We start from the raw sequence: 15,084 nt of genomic DNA on the forward strand, positions 1-15,084 counted from the left end.
CAACATATTACTACCGCCCACATATATCTCGCGTAATGATCACAACGAAAAGATCCGAGAAATTAGAGCAAATACGGAGACTTACAAGCAGTCGTTCTTCCCACGCACAATTCGTGAATGGAACAGGGAAGGGGGGATCAGATAGTGGTACAATAAGTACCCTCCGCCACACACCGTAAGGTGGCTCGCGGAGTATAGATGTAGATGTAGATGTTATGGGTTGTGTGCAATTAGCATTCATTATAGAGAAGTGTCTCTATGCGCTAAACGGCGTACAATATTTAGGTCATCTGATTAGTCCTGAATGAATACAGACAAACACAGGATAAGTGAAGATCATACACGATTTTCCAATGCCTTGTACAGAGAGGGAGTAAGTCATTCTTGGGTTTAGAAATTTGTTATAGAAAGTTTGTTCTGTAATTTACAGAAACATAAGGACCTCCCACTCACATATTGAAAAAAAAAGAAGTGAAGTATTATATAATCAAAAGAATTATTGATGATAAGTATGGTGTGATTTTCTAAACAATGAGAAGAAATTTGTCTCGTCATGTGATGCAAGCAATCATGTGCCTGGCTGTGTACTGAGTCAAGATGTAGCTGGTGCAGAATATCTGGTAGACTATCTCTCACATCAATTAAATTAAGCAGAGAAGACTTACAACAGAGAAGGAAGTGATGAACATCATCTATGGCGTAAAATACACTATGAGATCAAAAGTATCCGGACACCTGGCTGAAAATGACTTACAAGTCCGTGGCGTCCTACATCGGTAATGCTGGAATTCAATATGGTGTTGGCCCACCCTTAGCCTTGATGACAGCTTCCACTTTCGCAGGCATACGTTCAATCAGGTGCTGGAAGGTTTTTTGGGGAATGGCAGCCCATTATTCACAGAGTGCTGAACTGAGGAGAGGTATCGATGTCGGCTGGTGAGGCCTGGCACCAAGTCGGCGTTCCAAAACATCCCAGAGGTGTTCTATAGGATTGAGCTCAGGACTCTGTGCAGAGACGGCCGCTATAACCGAGCTGTTCTAGGCGCTTCAGTCCAGAACGGCGCTGCTGATGCGGTGGCAGGTTCGAATCCTGCCTCGGGCGTGGATATGTGTGATGTCCTTAGGTTAGTTTCGTTTAAGTAGTTCTAAGTCTAGGGGACAGATGTTAAGTCCCGTAGTGGTTAGAGCCATTTGAACCAACTCTGTGCAGGCCAGTCCATTACAGGGATGTTATTGTAGTGTAACCACTCCACCACAGGCCGTGCATTATGAACAGATGCTCGATCGTGTTGAAAGATGCAATTGTCATCCCCGAATTGCTCATCGACAGTGGGAAGCAAGAAGGTGCTTAAAACATCAATGTAGGCCTGTGCTGTGATAGTGCCATGCAAAACAATAAGGTGTACGAGCCCCCTCCATGAGAAACACAACCACACCATAATACCACCACCTCCGAAATTTGCTGTTGGCATTACACACGCTGGCAGGTGTCGTTCACTGTGCATTCGCCACACCCACACCCTGCCATCGGATCGTCCCATTGTGCACCATGATTTCACTCCACACAACGTTTTTCCACAGTTCAATCGTCCAATGTTTACGCTCCTTACATCAAGCGAGGCGTCGTTTGGCATTTACTGGCATGATGTGTGGCTTATGAGCAGCTGCTCGACCATGAAATCCAAGTTTTCTCCCCTCCCGCCTAACTGTCATAGTACTTACTGTGGATCCTGATGCAGTTTGTAATTCCTGTGTGATGGTGTGGATAGATGTCTGCCTATTACTCATTATGACCGTTTTCAACTGTCAGTGGTCTCTGTCAGTCAACAGATGAGGTCGCCTGTACGCTTTCATGCTGTACGTGTCCCTTCACGTTTCCACTTCACTATCACATCGAAAACAGTGGACCTAGGGATGTTTAGGAGTGTGTGAATCTCGTGTACAGAAGTATGACACAAGTGACACCCAATCACCTGACCACGTTCGAAGTCGATGAGTTCTGTGGAACGCCCCATTCTGCTCTCTCACGATGTCTAATGACTACTGAGGTCGCTGATATGGAGTATGTGGCAGTAGGTGGCAGCGCAGTGCATGCAAAACGTATGTTTTTGGGGATGTCCAGATACTTTTGATCACATAGTGTACTTCTGATGCTGTGTGGTGTGAAACTTAAAGTAAAAACGGACCACACAACATTAAAGTGACTGTTAGGGTTGAAAGATCCGTAAGGTATCTTAACATGTTGGGCGCTTAATCTTAGGAGGTTCGATTTTGAAGTCATCTGTCAACCGGGCAAGAAGCACAGGCTGCAGATGGCCTCAACCAAAAGATTTGTGTGTTACAAAGAGTGGATAGCACTGCTGCAGACTGGCAGTCAGACAAGGAGCCGACGAATACTTTAAACCATTCGCAATGTAATCACAATTCACTGTGCATAATGATTTGTTGTATACGAAAACAAAACTTGAACAATGTGTTGTGGTTCCAGCTGCTTTGCGACAGGAATTATTGAGATAGGAACATGATCATATGTTAGAGATTATTGAGATAGGAACATGATCATACGTTAGGGATCCATGGGGGTAGAATAACCACAGAATGCCATGTGAATAAACAGTACTGGCGGAAAACTGGTAAGTACGATAAAGAACAGTATGTGAAGATCTATGTACGATGCCACAGAAAACTAAACTTAGTCATCAGAACATTCCCCTGCATAGATTACCACAGGCTTGTAGGCCAGTAGGCCATTTGAAAAGATTGGTATCGACATCTTAGGTCCTTTTGAACAAACACTGGCAGGAAATCGCTATGTACTGGCAATAATACGTAAGAACAGTGGCTATCAATAGGCTGATACAGAGGGTCAGGCCATAGCAAATAATTAGTTGTTGAAGTTCGGTGTTCCAGAGGCGCTTGTTACAGATCAGGGCACAAACTTCATGTTAGAATTAATAAAGCAAGTTTGTCATATATTATGTATTCGTAAGTTAAGTACAAATGGGTTACATCCACAAGTGAATGGGAGAACAGAGTGAGTTCATGGCACAAAAGGGAAGATGTTAAGTCATTATGTGAATACTCACCATAACGACTGGGGTATGCTATTACCATATGTTGTCACAGCATGTAATTGCAAGGTTCATGAGGACCCATGCCTATCACCATACATGATAGTATATGGCCCTAAAATGCCATCGCCATTTGAGGTAGTGAAGCATAGGGAAAGATGGAGAATTAATGGGAATTCCGTAAGAACTTTGCAGAACACATAGAAACAAGTACAAAAGGTGAATACAAAGACCCTGGTATGTCATGAATGGATGGGGTGACGGAATGTTAGATTAGTTGACTACCACAGGGGATAATGTTAACGAGTCCATACACCCTGAAGGGAAAGATAAAAATTCCTTCATTCATTATCAAGGGCCATATCAAGTAATTGAGATGATCTCGCCGGTAAACATGAAGCTACAACTTCCTACTCGTACAACTAGCCGTCCATGTCGGTGTACCCATAATTTTTGGGGCCATTCGACTCATTACCACCATTACTGGCATCAATCCCGAAAAAGGGGGATGTGGTAGGAAGGAGAAGGTGACATGGAAAGTAGAGCAGACCATCCCTGCTCATTTTATGCGTGCATTGCCTTAAGTGTTAAGGCGTAGGGTTAAGCTGATGTAAAGAGAAAGAGATACGCCTTTAAAAATTTTGAAATTTTATAATGTGCGTTCTTTTATGAAGAATTTCGTTTGGTTACAAATTTGTCTAGATGTATGTGTATTTCGCGTGAATGCGTACCAATGTCTTGGTGTGTGGGAGTGGTTCTACTTCTGGATGGTTACTGACTGACAGTCAGCTGATGTTATAGATCACTAGTAACAATGTTAGTTTGAGTTTATAATATATAGATGAATATCATTCTTGTGGTGTGTGAAGTGTTATTTTGTAGATATCATACAAATTGTTCGTTTGAGTTGATTCTGGTGTCTTCTTAGTGTAGTAATTTGCCTTTTTTCTTTTGTCTTCTTGCTTTTCGTTGAACTTCAGATGAGAGGGGATTATGTTTGTTTATTTTGTTGTATGCGTATAGTGTAACTGAAGTATGGCTAACAATATTTTCAGGCTGTAGATTTAAATGAAACATTAGTAGAGAAAGTGACTCACATATGATATGTAGTGTAGTGTTGGAGAAGTTGTTGTAGTTGAATAGTTTTGGTATGCAGTTATTTTGGCACATGACGCTTTCAGGTTTGGGCAGAAATGAAGCAGTACTTAATTGTTATCAGAAGACGAACTTCGAAAATGGCTCTGAGCACTATGAGACTTAACGTCTGAGGTCATCAGTCCCCTTCAAATTAGAACTACTTAAACCTAACCAATCTAAGGATATCACACACATCCGTGCCAGACGCAGGATTCGGACCTGCGACCGTAGCAGTCACCGGTTCCGGACTGAAGCGCCTAGAACCGCTCGGTCACCGCGGCCGGCGAAGACGAACTGCAGCAGTGCCACAGAGAACAGATTGTAGACGAAACTGTCATGGAGATATGAGAGATAGATTTGTTTATGGGTGGTGGGGGGGGGGGGGGAGGGGGAGGACTGATGTGGAAGGAGGCCCACGGGACATCCTCGCAACTCAACCATATTTCGAAAAGACAGGATCTCACTGAGTGTACTCAATATATGAAACAGTTGTACATATCACCACTAGCTATGAGCAGGGACGTTAAGAGGAATGGTGCACTTAGAGGTAGGGGGCAGCAACATACTACTGAACAGTATGAAGAATAACACCTCAGGACCGACTTTTCAGCTTCTGGCAACAATTACAGAGACTAAAGCTCTGAGCGTAACGTTTCCAGTCCTGGATTTACTCGATAATCTTTTAGAAATTTTGACAGCTAGGAACGTGACCTTCCTGAATAATACCCTAGATACCATAAGGCTAGGTTCTCTCGACGAGCTTATAGCTGCACAAAAACGGGTGCAATAGCGTGGAACAGACGTTCCAAAATATTCGATAATGCCGCAGCAGGTACCAGTACAGGGTTGTGGCAACAGGAATATCACGATCGTAATGCTGATCCTTGCTTGTGTAGATTTTTTCTGCCAATGTCGGAGAACTCGCAGCCCACACAGACTTCCAGTCAATTACCTACAGACCAAGTGGTTCAAAAATGGTTCAAATGGCTCTGAGCACTATGGGACTTAACATCTATTGTCATCCGTCCCCTAGAACTTAGAACTACTTAAACCTAGCTAACCTAAGGACAGCACACAACACCCAGCCATCACGAGGCAGAGAAAATCCCTGACCCCGCCGGGAATCGAACCCGGGAACCCGGGCGGGGGAAGCGAGAACGCTACCGCACGACTACGAGATGCGGGCACAGACCAAGTGGGTCACCCGTAAGTTGTGAGCAGTCTTGGGGCACCAGTCTCTATATACCATGTGATGGAGTGATCATAGAAGAAAGACAATCAGTATAGAAACTGCAAAGAGGAGTGCAAGAAAATGTAAATAGTACTATATTATTATTAATGACTCACAGGTTTAGCAGCAGACTGGAATTTGGTGGACGAAATCTCCCAAAGAGAGGAGGAGTATTGTGGCTACAACTTCCGTCCAGGCTACGCAGCCCATTGACAAATTGACAAGCGAGCTGCCTATAAAATCCTGCTGGTGGCTGCTATAATCTTTCTGGCACAGCATGATACCAGACACTAATTTTCTCACGCTGTGGCACCACGCCATATTGCCTTGGTCACCTACATGAGTGGAGGGGGGCCCTTTCATAACATAACGGGATAGAGTGACTGTAAATGCTTTCTGATCACCCCTAATAGTAGCTTGCCTTCAACTACAACCGATGCCGTGTCATTCTACGTGCCAGCTGTCAGTCCCATGTGAGCCAAGGGACTTCAACTATGTCTAGCAGCGTCATCAGCCATCTATAAGCCAATACCAAAGCTGGTGATTCCAGGTCCGAGCTGGTGCCAACAGGAGAAGGCTTTCTCTAGGCAGGCCGTCCAACATAGGCCGCCACCTGACGGAGACATGACAATAGCCTTGCATCTGCAAGGCCGCACCAGCCCCCGCTATTCCAATGCGGGAGTGCTCCCGCCTGGCGTACTCGTGCTGTCAAGAGCCAAGCACGCCGGCGTGTGTCATGCTGAGGTGGCTAACGCCGCCTAAGGCGACCATGCACACCACCTAGAAGCTGCCATCAAACTCTGTACCGACGGCTTGCAGAATAAAAAAAATCAATTCCTAACAGAGTTATTCTGATTTCGTGTTCACTTTATCACTGGTAGAACTCAACCGACAGTCCTGCACAAACAGTCTTGTCAATTATTGGTGTTAGCACCACCGACACCGTAACAAAGGCAAGTCATTTTTCAAAAGAGTGTTCTTTACTGAACCAGTGGCGAGTTTTTGAGAGCCTTTCTTTCAGGAACATTATAATGCTTGATCTTAAAATATGTTCTGGGGCTCTGCAAAAAAGGAACATTAGCGAAATGCTTCACTGAGCTTATGCCACGTCAGAGCCGGCCGGAGTGGCCGAGCGGTTCTAGGCGCTTCAGTCTGGAACCGCGCGACCGCTACGGTGGCAGGTTAGAATCCTGCCTCGGGCATGGATGTGTGTGATGTCATTAGGTTAGTTAGGTTTAAGTAGCTCTACGTTCTAGGGGACTGATGACCTCAGAAGTTAAGTCCCATAGTGCTCAGAGCCATTTGAACCACGTCAGATTTGTATCCAGTCCTGAGCTTTAGACGACTTCGTACGTCATCATCGTTAGGAGATTTCAACAGGCCGTGTGGTACTTATTTAATTGCGATACTGATTTAGTTAGATGGTGGATATCTCAGCTAATTTCCCTGTTGCCTTTCAGCATCAAGCTCCCGTTTTCATGCACTACTAAGGTGTCCGGATAAAGTTGTTGTTAAAACTTACGATCCCAACGGCTTCCTTGTTGACAGAATGTCAGTAGAGAGATTCATGGGATAATATCTCCATTTTATCAAACGTAATCGTACGTTTGTTCATACGGCTGTGCTCGCCAAGAGCAGATTTGCCGAAACCGCGATATTCAATTCGGCTGTGCTCTCTGCTGCGGTCTGAAATCGTTCTTATTGCTTGACCAATGTAAATGATACCACATTCAAAAGGTATTTCATAAATTCCAGGAATCTCTTCATCAAATCTGTCTGTGGTGGTGGTGGTTAGTGTTTAACGTCCCGTCGACAACGATGTCATTAGAGACGGAGCGCAAGCTCGGGTGAGGGAAGGATTGGGAAGGAAATCGGCCGTGCCCTTTCAAAGGAACCATCCCGGCATTTGCCTGAAACGATTTTGGGAAATCACGGAAAACCTAAATCAGGATGGCCGGAGACGGGATTGAACCGTCGTCCTCCCGAATGCAAGTCCACTGTGCTAACCACTGCGCCACCCCGCTCGGTTTTTACTAGGTGCGGTACCTTTTCAGTTTTCTTGGATGGTTGGAAAGTTGGCTGAAACAATATCGGGCGGATCCGATACGAATCCCGGAAGTGGCTCCAAACGTGCGCGGCTGTCAGGGTTAGTTTGTCGATACATGTGTAACACTGTAGTTATAATCATGCGTTGTGTACAAATCCCTGCATAATATCTGCATCTACAGCTATATGATTACTCTGCAGTTCAAAATTAAATACCTGGCAGAGGGTTTATCAAACCACCTTCAATCTACTTCTGCCAGCCGGTGTGTCCGAGCGGTTCTAGGCGCTTCAGTCTGGAACCGCGCGACCGCTACGATCGCAGGTTCGAATCCTGCCTCGGGCATGGATGTATGTGATGTCCTTAGGTTAGTTAGGTTTAAGTAGTTCTAAGTTCTAGGGGACTTGATGACTTCAGATGATAAGTCCCATAGTGCTCAGAGCCATTTGAACCATTTTAAGCTACTTCTCTACCAGAATACGATTTTCACTCTGCAGCGGAGTGTGCGCTGATATGAAACTCCCTGGCAGATTAAAACTGTGTGCCGGACCGAGATTCGAACTCGGGATCTTTGCCTTTCGCGGGCAAGTGCTTTACCAACTGAGCTACCCAAGCACGACTCACGCCCCGTCCTCACAGCTTTACTTCTGCCAGTACCTCGTCTCCCACCTTCCAAACTTAACAGAAGCTCTTCTCGGTCCGGCACACAGTTTTAATCTGCCAGGAAGTTTTACTTCTCTGCCGTTCCACTCTCATTTCTCCCTATACGGGGTGTTACAAAAAGGTACGGCCAAACTTTCAGGAAACATTCCTCGCACAAAAAGAAAGAAAATATGTTATGTGGACATGTGTCCGGAAACGCTTACTTTCCATGTTAGAGCTCATTTTATTACTTCTCTTCAAATAACATTAATCATGGAATGGAAACACACAGCAACAGAACGTACCAGCGTGATATCAAACACTTTGTTACAGAAATGTTCAAAATGTCCTCCGTTAGCGAGGATACATGCATCCACCCTGAGTCGCATGCAATCCCTGATGCGCTGATGCAGCCCTGGAGAATGGCGTATTGTATCACAGCCGTCCACAATATGAGCACGAAGAGTCTCTATATTTGGTACCGGGGTTGCGTAGACAAGAGCTTTCAAATGCCCCCATAAATGAAAGTCAAGAGGGTTGAGGTCAGGAGAGCGTGGAGGCCAGGGAATTGGTCCGCCTCTACCAATCCATCGGTCACCGAATCTGTTGTTGAGAAGCGTACGAACACTTTGACTGAAATGTGCAGGAGCTCCATCGTGCATGAACCACGTGTTGTGTCGTACTTTTAAAGGCATATGTTCTAGCAGCACAGGTAGAGTATCCCGTATGAAATCATGATAACGTGCTCCATTGAGCATAGGTGGAAGAACATGGGGCCCAATCAACACATCACCAACAATGCCTGCCGAAACGTCCACAGAAAATCTGTGTTGATGACGTGATTGCACAATTGCGTGCGGATTCTCGTCAGTCCACACATGTTGATTGTGAAAATTTACAATTTGATCACGTTGGAATGAAGCCTCATCCGTAAAGACAACATTTGCACTGAAATAAGGATTGACACATTGTTGGATGAACCATTCGCAGAAGTGTACCCGTGGAGGCCAATCAGCTGCTGATAGTGCCTGCACACGCTGTACATGGTACGGAAACAACTGGTTCTCCCGTAGCACTCTCCATACAGTGACGTGGTCAACGTTACCTTGTACAGCAGCAACTTCTCTGACGCTGACATTAGGGTTATCGTCAACTGCACGAAGAATTGCCTCGTCCATTGCAGGTGTCCTCGTCGTTCTAGGTCTTCCCCAGTCGCGAGTCATAGGCTGGAATGTTCCGTGCTCCCTAAAAAAATGGCTCTGAGCACTATGGGACTCAACTGCTGAGATCATTAGTCCCCTAGAACTTAGAACTAGTTAAACCTAACTAACCTAAGGACATCACAAACATCCATGCCCGAGGCAGGATCCGAACCTGCGACCGTAGCGGTCTTGCGGTTCCAGACTGTAGCGCCTTTAACCGCACGGCCACTTCGGCCGGCCCGTGCTCCCTAAGACGCCGACCAATTGCTTTGAACGTCTTCCTGTCGGGACACCTTCGTTCTGGAAATCTGTCTCGATACAAACGTACCGCGCCAAGGCTATTGTCCCGTGCTAATCCATACATCAAATGGGCATCTGCCAACTCCGCATTTGTAAACGTTGCACTGACTGCAAAACCACGTTCGTGATGAACACTAACCTGTTGATGCTACGTACTGATGTGCTTGATGCTAGTACTGTAGAGCAATGAGTCGCATGTCAACACAAGCACCGAAGTCAACATTACCTTCCTTCAATTGGGCCAACTGGCGGTGAATCGAGGAAGTACAGTACATACTGACGAAACTAAAATGAGCTCTAACATGGAAATTAAGCGTTTCCGGTCACATGTCCACATAACATCTTTTCTTTATTTGTCTGTGAGGAATGTTTCCTGAAAGTTTGGCCGTACGTGAAACACCCTGAATATGTGGGTGTCAACAAAATATTTTCACGCTATGAGGAGAATGTTGGTGATTGCATTTCACGAGAAGGTCCTGCCACAGCGAAAAACGCCTTTGTTTTAATGACTGCCACCTAATTTCGTGTATCATATTACCTGTGGCACTCTCTCCCTTATTTCGGAATAATACAACACGAGCTGCCCTTCTTTGAACTTTCTCGATATCCTCAGCCAGTCCTATCTGATGCGGGTCCCATACCGCACAGAAATACTCCAGAGGAGGACGGACAAGCTTAGTTTAGGCAGTATCTTTAGTAGCCCTGATAAATGTTCTAAGTGTTCTGCCAATAAATCGCAGTCTTTGGTTTGCATCCCCACAACATGATCTATGTTATCACTTCAATTTAAGTTATTCTTGGTCGTAATCCGCAATCATTTAGCTGAATTTACTGCCTTGAGATTTGTGTGATTTATCGTGCAACTGAAATTTAGTAGATTCTACACTACTGGCCATTAAAATTGCTACACCAAGAAGAAATGCAGATGATAAACGGGTATTCATTGGACAAATATATTATACTAGAACTGACATGTGATTACATTTTCACGCAGTTTGGGTGCATAGATCCTGAGAAATCAGTATCCAGAACAACCACCTCTGGCCGTAATAGCGGCCTTGATATGCCTGGGCATTGAGTCAAACCGAGCTTGGATGGCGTGTACAGGTACAGCTGCCCATGCAGCTTCAACACAATACCACAGGTCATCAAGAGTAGTGACTGGCGTATTGTGACGAGGCAGTTGCTCAGCCACCATTGACCAGAAGTTTTCAATTGGTGAGAGATCTGGAGAATGTGCTGGCCAGGGCAGCAGTCGAACATTTTCTGTATCCAGAAAGGCCCGTACAGGACCTGCAACATGCGGTCGTGCATTATCCTGCTAAAATGTAGGGTTTCGCAGGGATCGAATGAAGGGTAGAGCCACGGGTCGTAACACATCTGAAATGTAACGTGCACTGTTCAAAGTGCCGTCAGTGCGAACAAGAGGCGACCGGGACGTGTAACCAATGTCACCCCATACCATCACGCTGGGTGATACGCCAGTATGGCGATGACAAACACACGCTTCCAATGTGCGTTCACCGCGATGTCGCCAAACACGGATGCGACCATCGACCATCATGATACTGTAAACAGAACCTGGATTGTGATTCTTGAGTTTCTCCCGGCGTATTTGATAGTCAAAATATCCACGGGTGTGCTGCCGGTCTATAGTGTCCAACGGGCACAATATTTCGGCGATCATACATGTCGCCATCATCAGGTGAACTGACGGACTGAGCTCCTGTGAACGCGCCGGCACGGAGATCCGTACGCTATGGCTGCTCAGAGGGAACTGGGTTCGGTCGCGGCGGCGGCCGATTTAAATACCCTCCGCCCGCGGCGCGCTCCCTCCGCCGTCCGCGCCCCGACCTAGGGTGCCGTCAGCCCTTCTCTTGACCAAGACGTCAAGGAAAGGAGACTGAAACGGAGGGTAAATTACCTTTCTTTGACGTCTTGGTCAAGAGAAGGGCTGACGGCACCCTAGGTCATGGGGTGTATCGGAAGACTACGCACACTGATCTGTATTTGCACGCAGACAGCTGCCACCACCCTTCACAGAGGAATGGGGTACTTAAAACTCTAGTACATAGGGCGCGCACTATCTCTGACGCAGAGAGTCTACCCCAGGAATTGGAACATCTGAGAACTGTATTTCGAAAAAATGGGTACTCAGAGTGGCAGATTCAACGTGCTCTCCGCCCAACCACTGCAGCACAACCTCTTGAGATGGATGAAGTCACGAGGGAGGAGGTAGGCACTGCATTTATTCCATACACAGGCGCACTCTCGGGGAAAATCGCTCACATTCTGAAGAAACACCGGGTCGGAACTGTGTTTTGTCCTCCAAATAAAACTCGTGCACTGGTGGGGAGCGCCAAAGATGACCTCGGTTTGAGGAAGGCCGGCGTGTACCAGATTCCGTGTCAATGTGGCAAGTCGTATATTGGTCAGACGATGCGTACCGTCGAGGATCGATGCCGTGAACACCAGAGGCACACTCGCCTGATGTATCCGAGCAAGTCGGCGGTCGCTGAACATTGTTTGTCGGAAAATCACGCCATGGAATATGACCGCACGAGGATTCTGGTACAGACGTCGAGATACTGGGACAGCGTTGTTAGAGAGGCCATCGAAATCCGCACCAATGACGACCTCATAAACCGTGACTGTGGCTATAATCTTAGCAAGGCTTGGGAACCAGCGATCGGGTTAATCAAGAGTAAATCGAGCAAACGTATAGTTGTGACGACCACGGCGGACAGAGCCATCACTCCGACGTCATCTCAGACGCCGTCGCAATCTGTTCCACCGCGCGACCGTGGCGTGGGGCGCGGACGGCGGAGGGAGCGCGCCGCGGGCGGAGGGTATTTAAATCGGCCGCCGCCGCGACCGAACCCAGTTCCCTCTGAGCAGCCATAGCGTACGGATCTCCGTGCCGGCGCGTTCACAGGAGCTCAGTCCGTCAGTTCACCTGATGATGGCGACATGTATGATCGCCGAAATATTGTGCCCGTTGGACACTATAGACCGGCAGCACACCCGTGGATATTTAGAACCTGGATTCATCCGAAAAAATGACGTTTTACCATTCGTGCACCCAGGTTCGTCGTTGAGTACACCGTCGCAGGCGCTCCTGTCTGTGATGCAGCGTCAAGGGTAACCGCAGCCATGGTCTCCGAGCTGATAGTCCGTGCTGCTGCAAACGATGTCGAACTGCTCGTGCAGATGGTTGCTGTCTTGCAAATGTCCCCATCTGTTGACGCAGGGATCGAGACGTTGCTGCACGATCCGTTACAGCCATGCGGATAAGATGCCTGTCATCTCGACTGCTAGTGATACGAGGTCGTTGGGATCCAGCACGGCGTTCCGTATTACCCTCCTGAACCCACCGATTCCATATTCTGCTAACAGTCATTGGATCTCGACCAACGAGAGACGCAATGTCGCGATACGATAAACCGTAATCGCGATAGGCTACAATCCGACCTTTATCAAAGTCGGTAACGTGGTGGTACGCATTTCTCCTCCTTACACGAGGCATCAAACAACGTTTCACCAGGCAACGCCAGTCAACTGCTGTTTGTGTATGAGAAATCGGTTGTAAACTTTCCTCATGTCAACACGTTGTAGGTGTCGCCACCGGCGCCAATCTTGTGTGAATGCTCTGAAAAGCTAATCATTCGTAAATCACAGCATCTTCTTCCTGTCGGTTAAATTTCGCGTCTGTAGCACGTCATCTTCGTGGTGTATCAATTTGAGTGGCCAGTAGTGTATTTAGTGCTAATGTAGATGACATATGCTCGTCCATCTTAGACTATTGCTTCAAGATGTTCTTTGATCATCATCTTTCAGCATCTATTAATCGATTCCGATATCGCGGCAAAGTTAATTGGAGGAATGATTGCTTATGAAAGTTCTCTCTCTGTTTACAGGAAACTGTTCAACACTTTGCGACTGCGAAGGAGCTGGTCGCGGCGGAGGAGCACGGCCAGCGAGGACGTAGCCAGCCGCGAAAACAGCCCGGACGTACGTCACGCTTTTTATTTATTTATTTATTTATTTATTTATTTATTGTTCCGTGGGACCACATTTAGGAGAAGTCTCCATGGTCATGGAACGAGTCAATACATGAAATTATAACACGATTGTAGAAACAGATAAAATGAAACAAGTCGTTAGTTTAAATAAAGAAAATCAAGAATGTAACACTGGAATTTGCTTAATTTTTTATCTCTTCCAGGAGCTCCTCGACAGAATAGAAGGAGTGAGCCATGAGGAAACTCTTCAGTTTAGACTTAAAAGTGTTTGGGCTACTGCTAAGATTTTTGAGTTCTTGTGGTAGCTTATTGAAAATGGATGCAGCAGAATACTGCACTCCTTTCTGCACAAGAGTCAAGGAAGTGCATTCCACATGCAGATTTGATTTCTGCCTAGTATTAACTGAGTGAAAGCTGCTAACTCTTGGGAATAAGCTAATATTGCTAACAACAAACGACATTAAAGAAAATACATACTGTGAGGGCAATGTCAAAATTCCCAGACTATTGAATAGGGGTCGACAAGAGGTTTTCGAACTTACACCATACATAGCTCGAACAGCCCGTTTTTGAGCCAAAAATACCCTTTTTGAATCAGAAGAATTACCCCAAAAAATAATACCATATGACATAAGCGTATGAAAATATGCGAAGTATACTACTTTTCGTGTTGAAATGTCACTTATTTCAGATACTGTTCTAATGGTAAATAAAGCGGCATTTAGTTTCTGAACAAGATCCTGAACATGGGCTTTCCACAACAGCTTACTATCTATCCGTACGCCTAGGAACTTGAACTGTTCCGTCTCGCTTATAACATGCCCATTCTGTCTGATTAAAATGTCAGTTCTTGTTGAATTGTGGGTTAGAAACTGTAAAAACTGAGTCTTACTGTGATTTAGCATCAAATTATTTTCCACAAGCCACGAACTTACTTCATGAACTACATTATTTGATAATGTTTCAATATTACACACAAGATCCTTCACTACCAAGGTGGTGTCATCAGCAAACAGAAATATTTTTGAATCACCTGTAATACTAGAAGGCATATCATTTACATAAATAAGGAACAGCAGTGGCCCCAGCACCGACCCTTGGGGAACGCCCCATTTAACAGTGCCCCATTGGGACTGAACATCATTACCACTCTCAATATTGCGGAGGATTACCTTCTGCTTTCTGTTCTTAAAGTAGGAGGCGAACCAATTGTAAGCTACTCCCCTTACTCCATAATGTTCCAACTTCTGCAGTAATATTTTGTGGTCAACACAGTCAAAAGCCTTCGTTAAATCAAAGAAAACAGCTAACGTTCTCAACCTTTTATTTAATCCGTCCAAAACCTCACAGAGAAAAGAGAATATAGCATTTTCAGTTGTTAAGCCATTTCTAAAACCAAACTGTACATTTGACAGCAAATTATGTGAATTTAAAT

The 15,084-nt window shown here is 45.8% G+C and overlaps 1 protein-coding gene across 1 annotated transcript in view; it reads left to right on the forward strand.

Annotated features, from left to right (window-relative positions):
* LOC124556487 overlaps positions 1-15,084 on the forward strand; it is a 237,195-nt gene that overhangs the window by 84,283 nt on the left and 137,828 nt on the right. The window contains exon 3 of the mRNA XM_047130442.1: positions 13,545-13,638. Coding sequence (XP_046986398.1) covers positions 13,545-13,638 — 94 coding nt within the window. The remainder of the gene's footprint in view (positions 1-13,544; positions 13,639-15,084) is intronic.

This window comes from Schistocerca americana, chromosome X (assembly GCF_021461395.2).
Source record: "Schistocerca americana isolate TAMUIC-IGC-003095 chromosome X, iqSchAmer2.1, whole genome shotgun sequence".
NCBI lineage: Eukaryota > Metazoa > Arthropoda > Insecta > Orthoptera > Acrididae > Schistocerca > Schistocerca americana.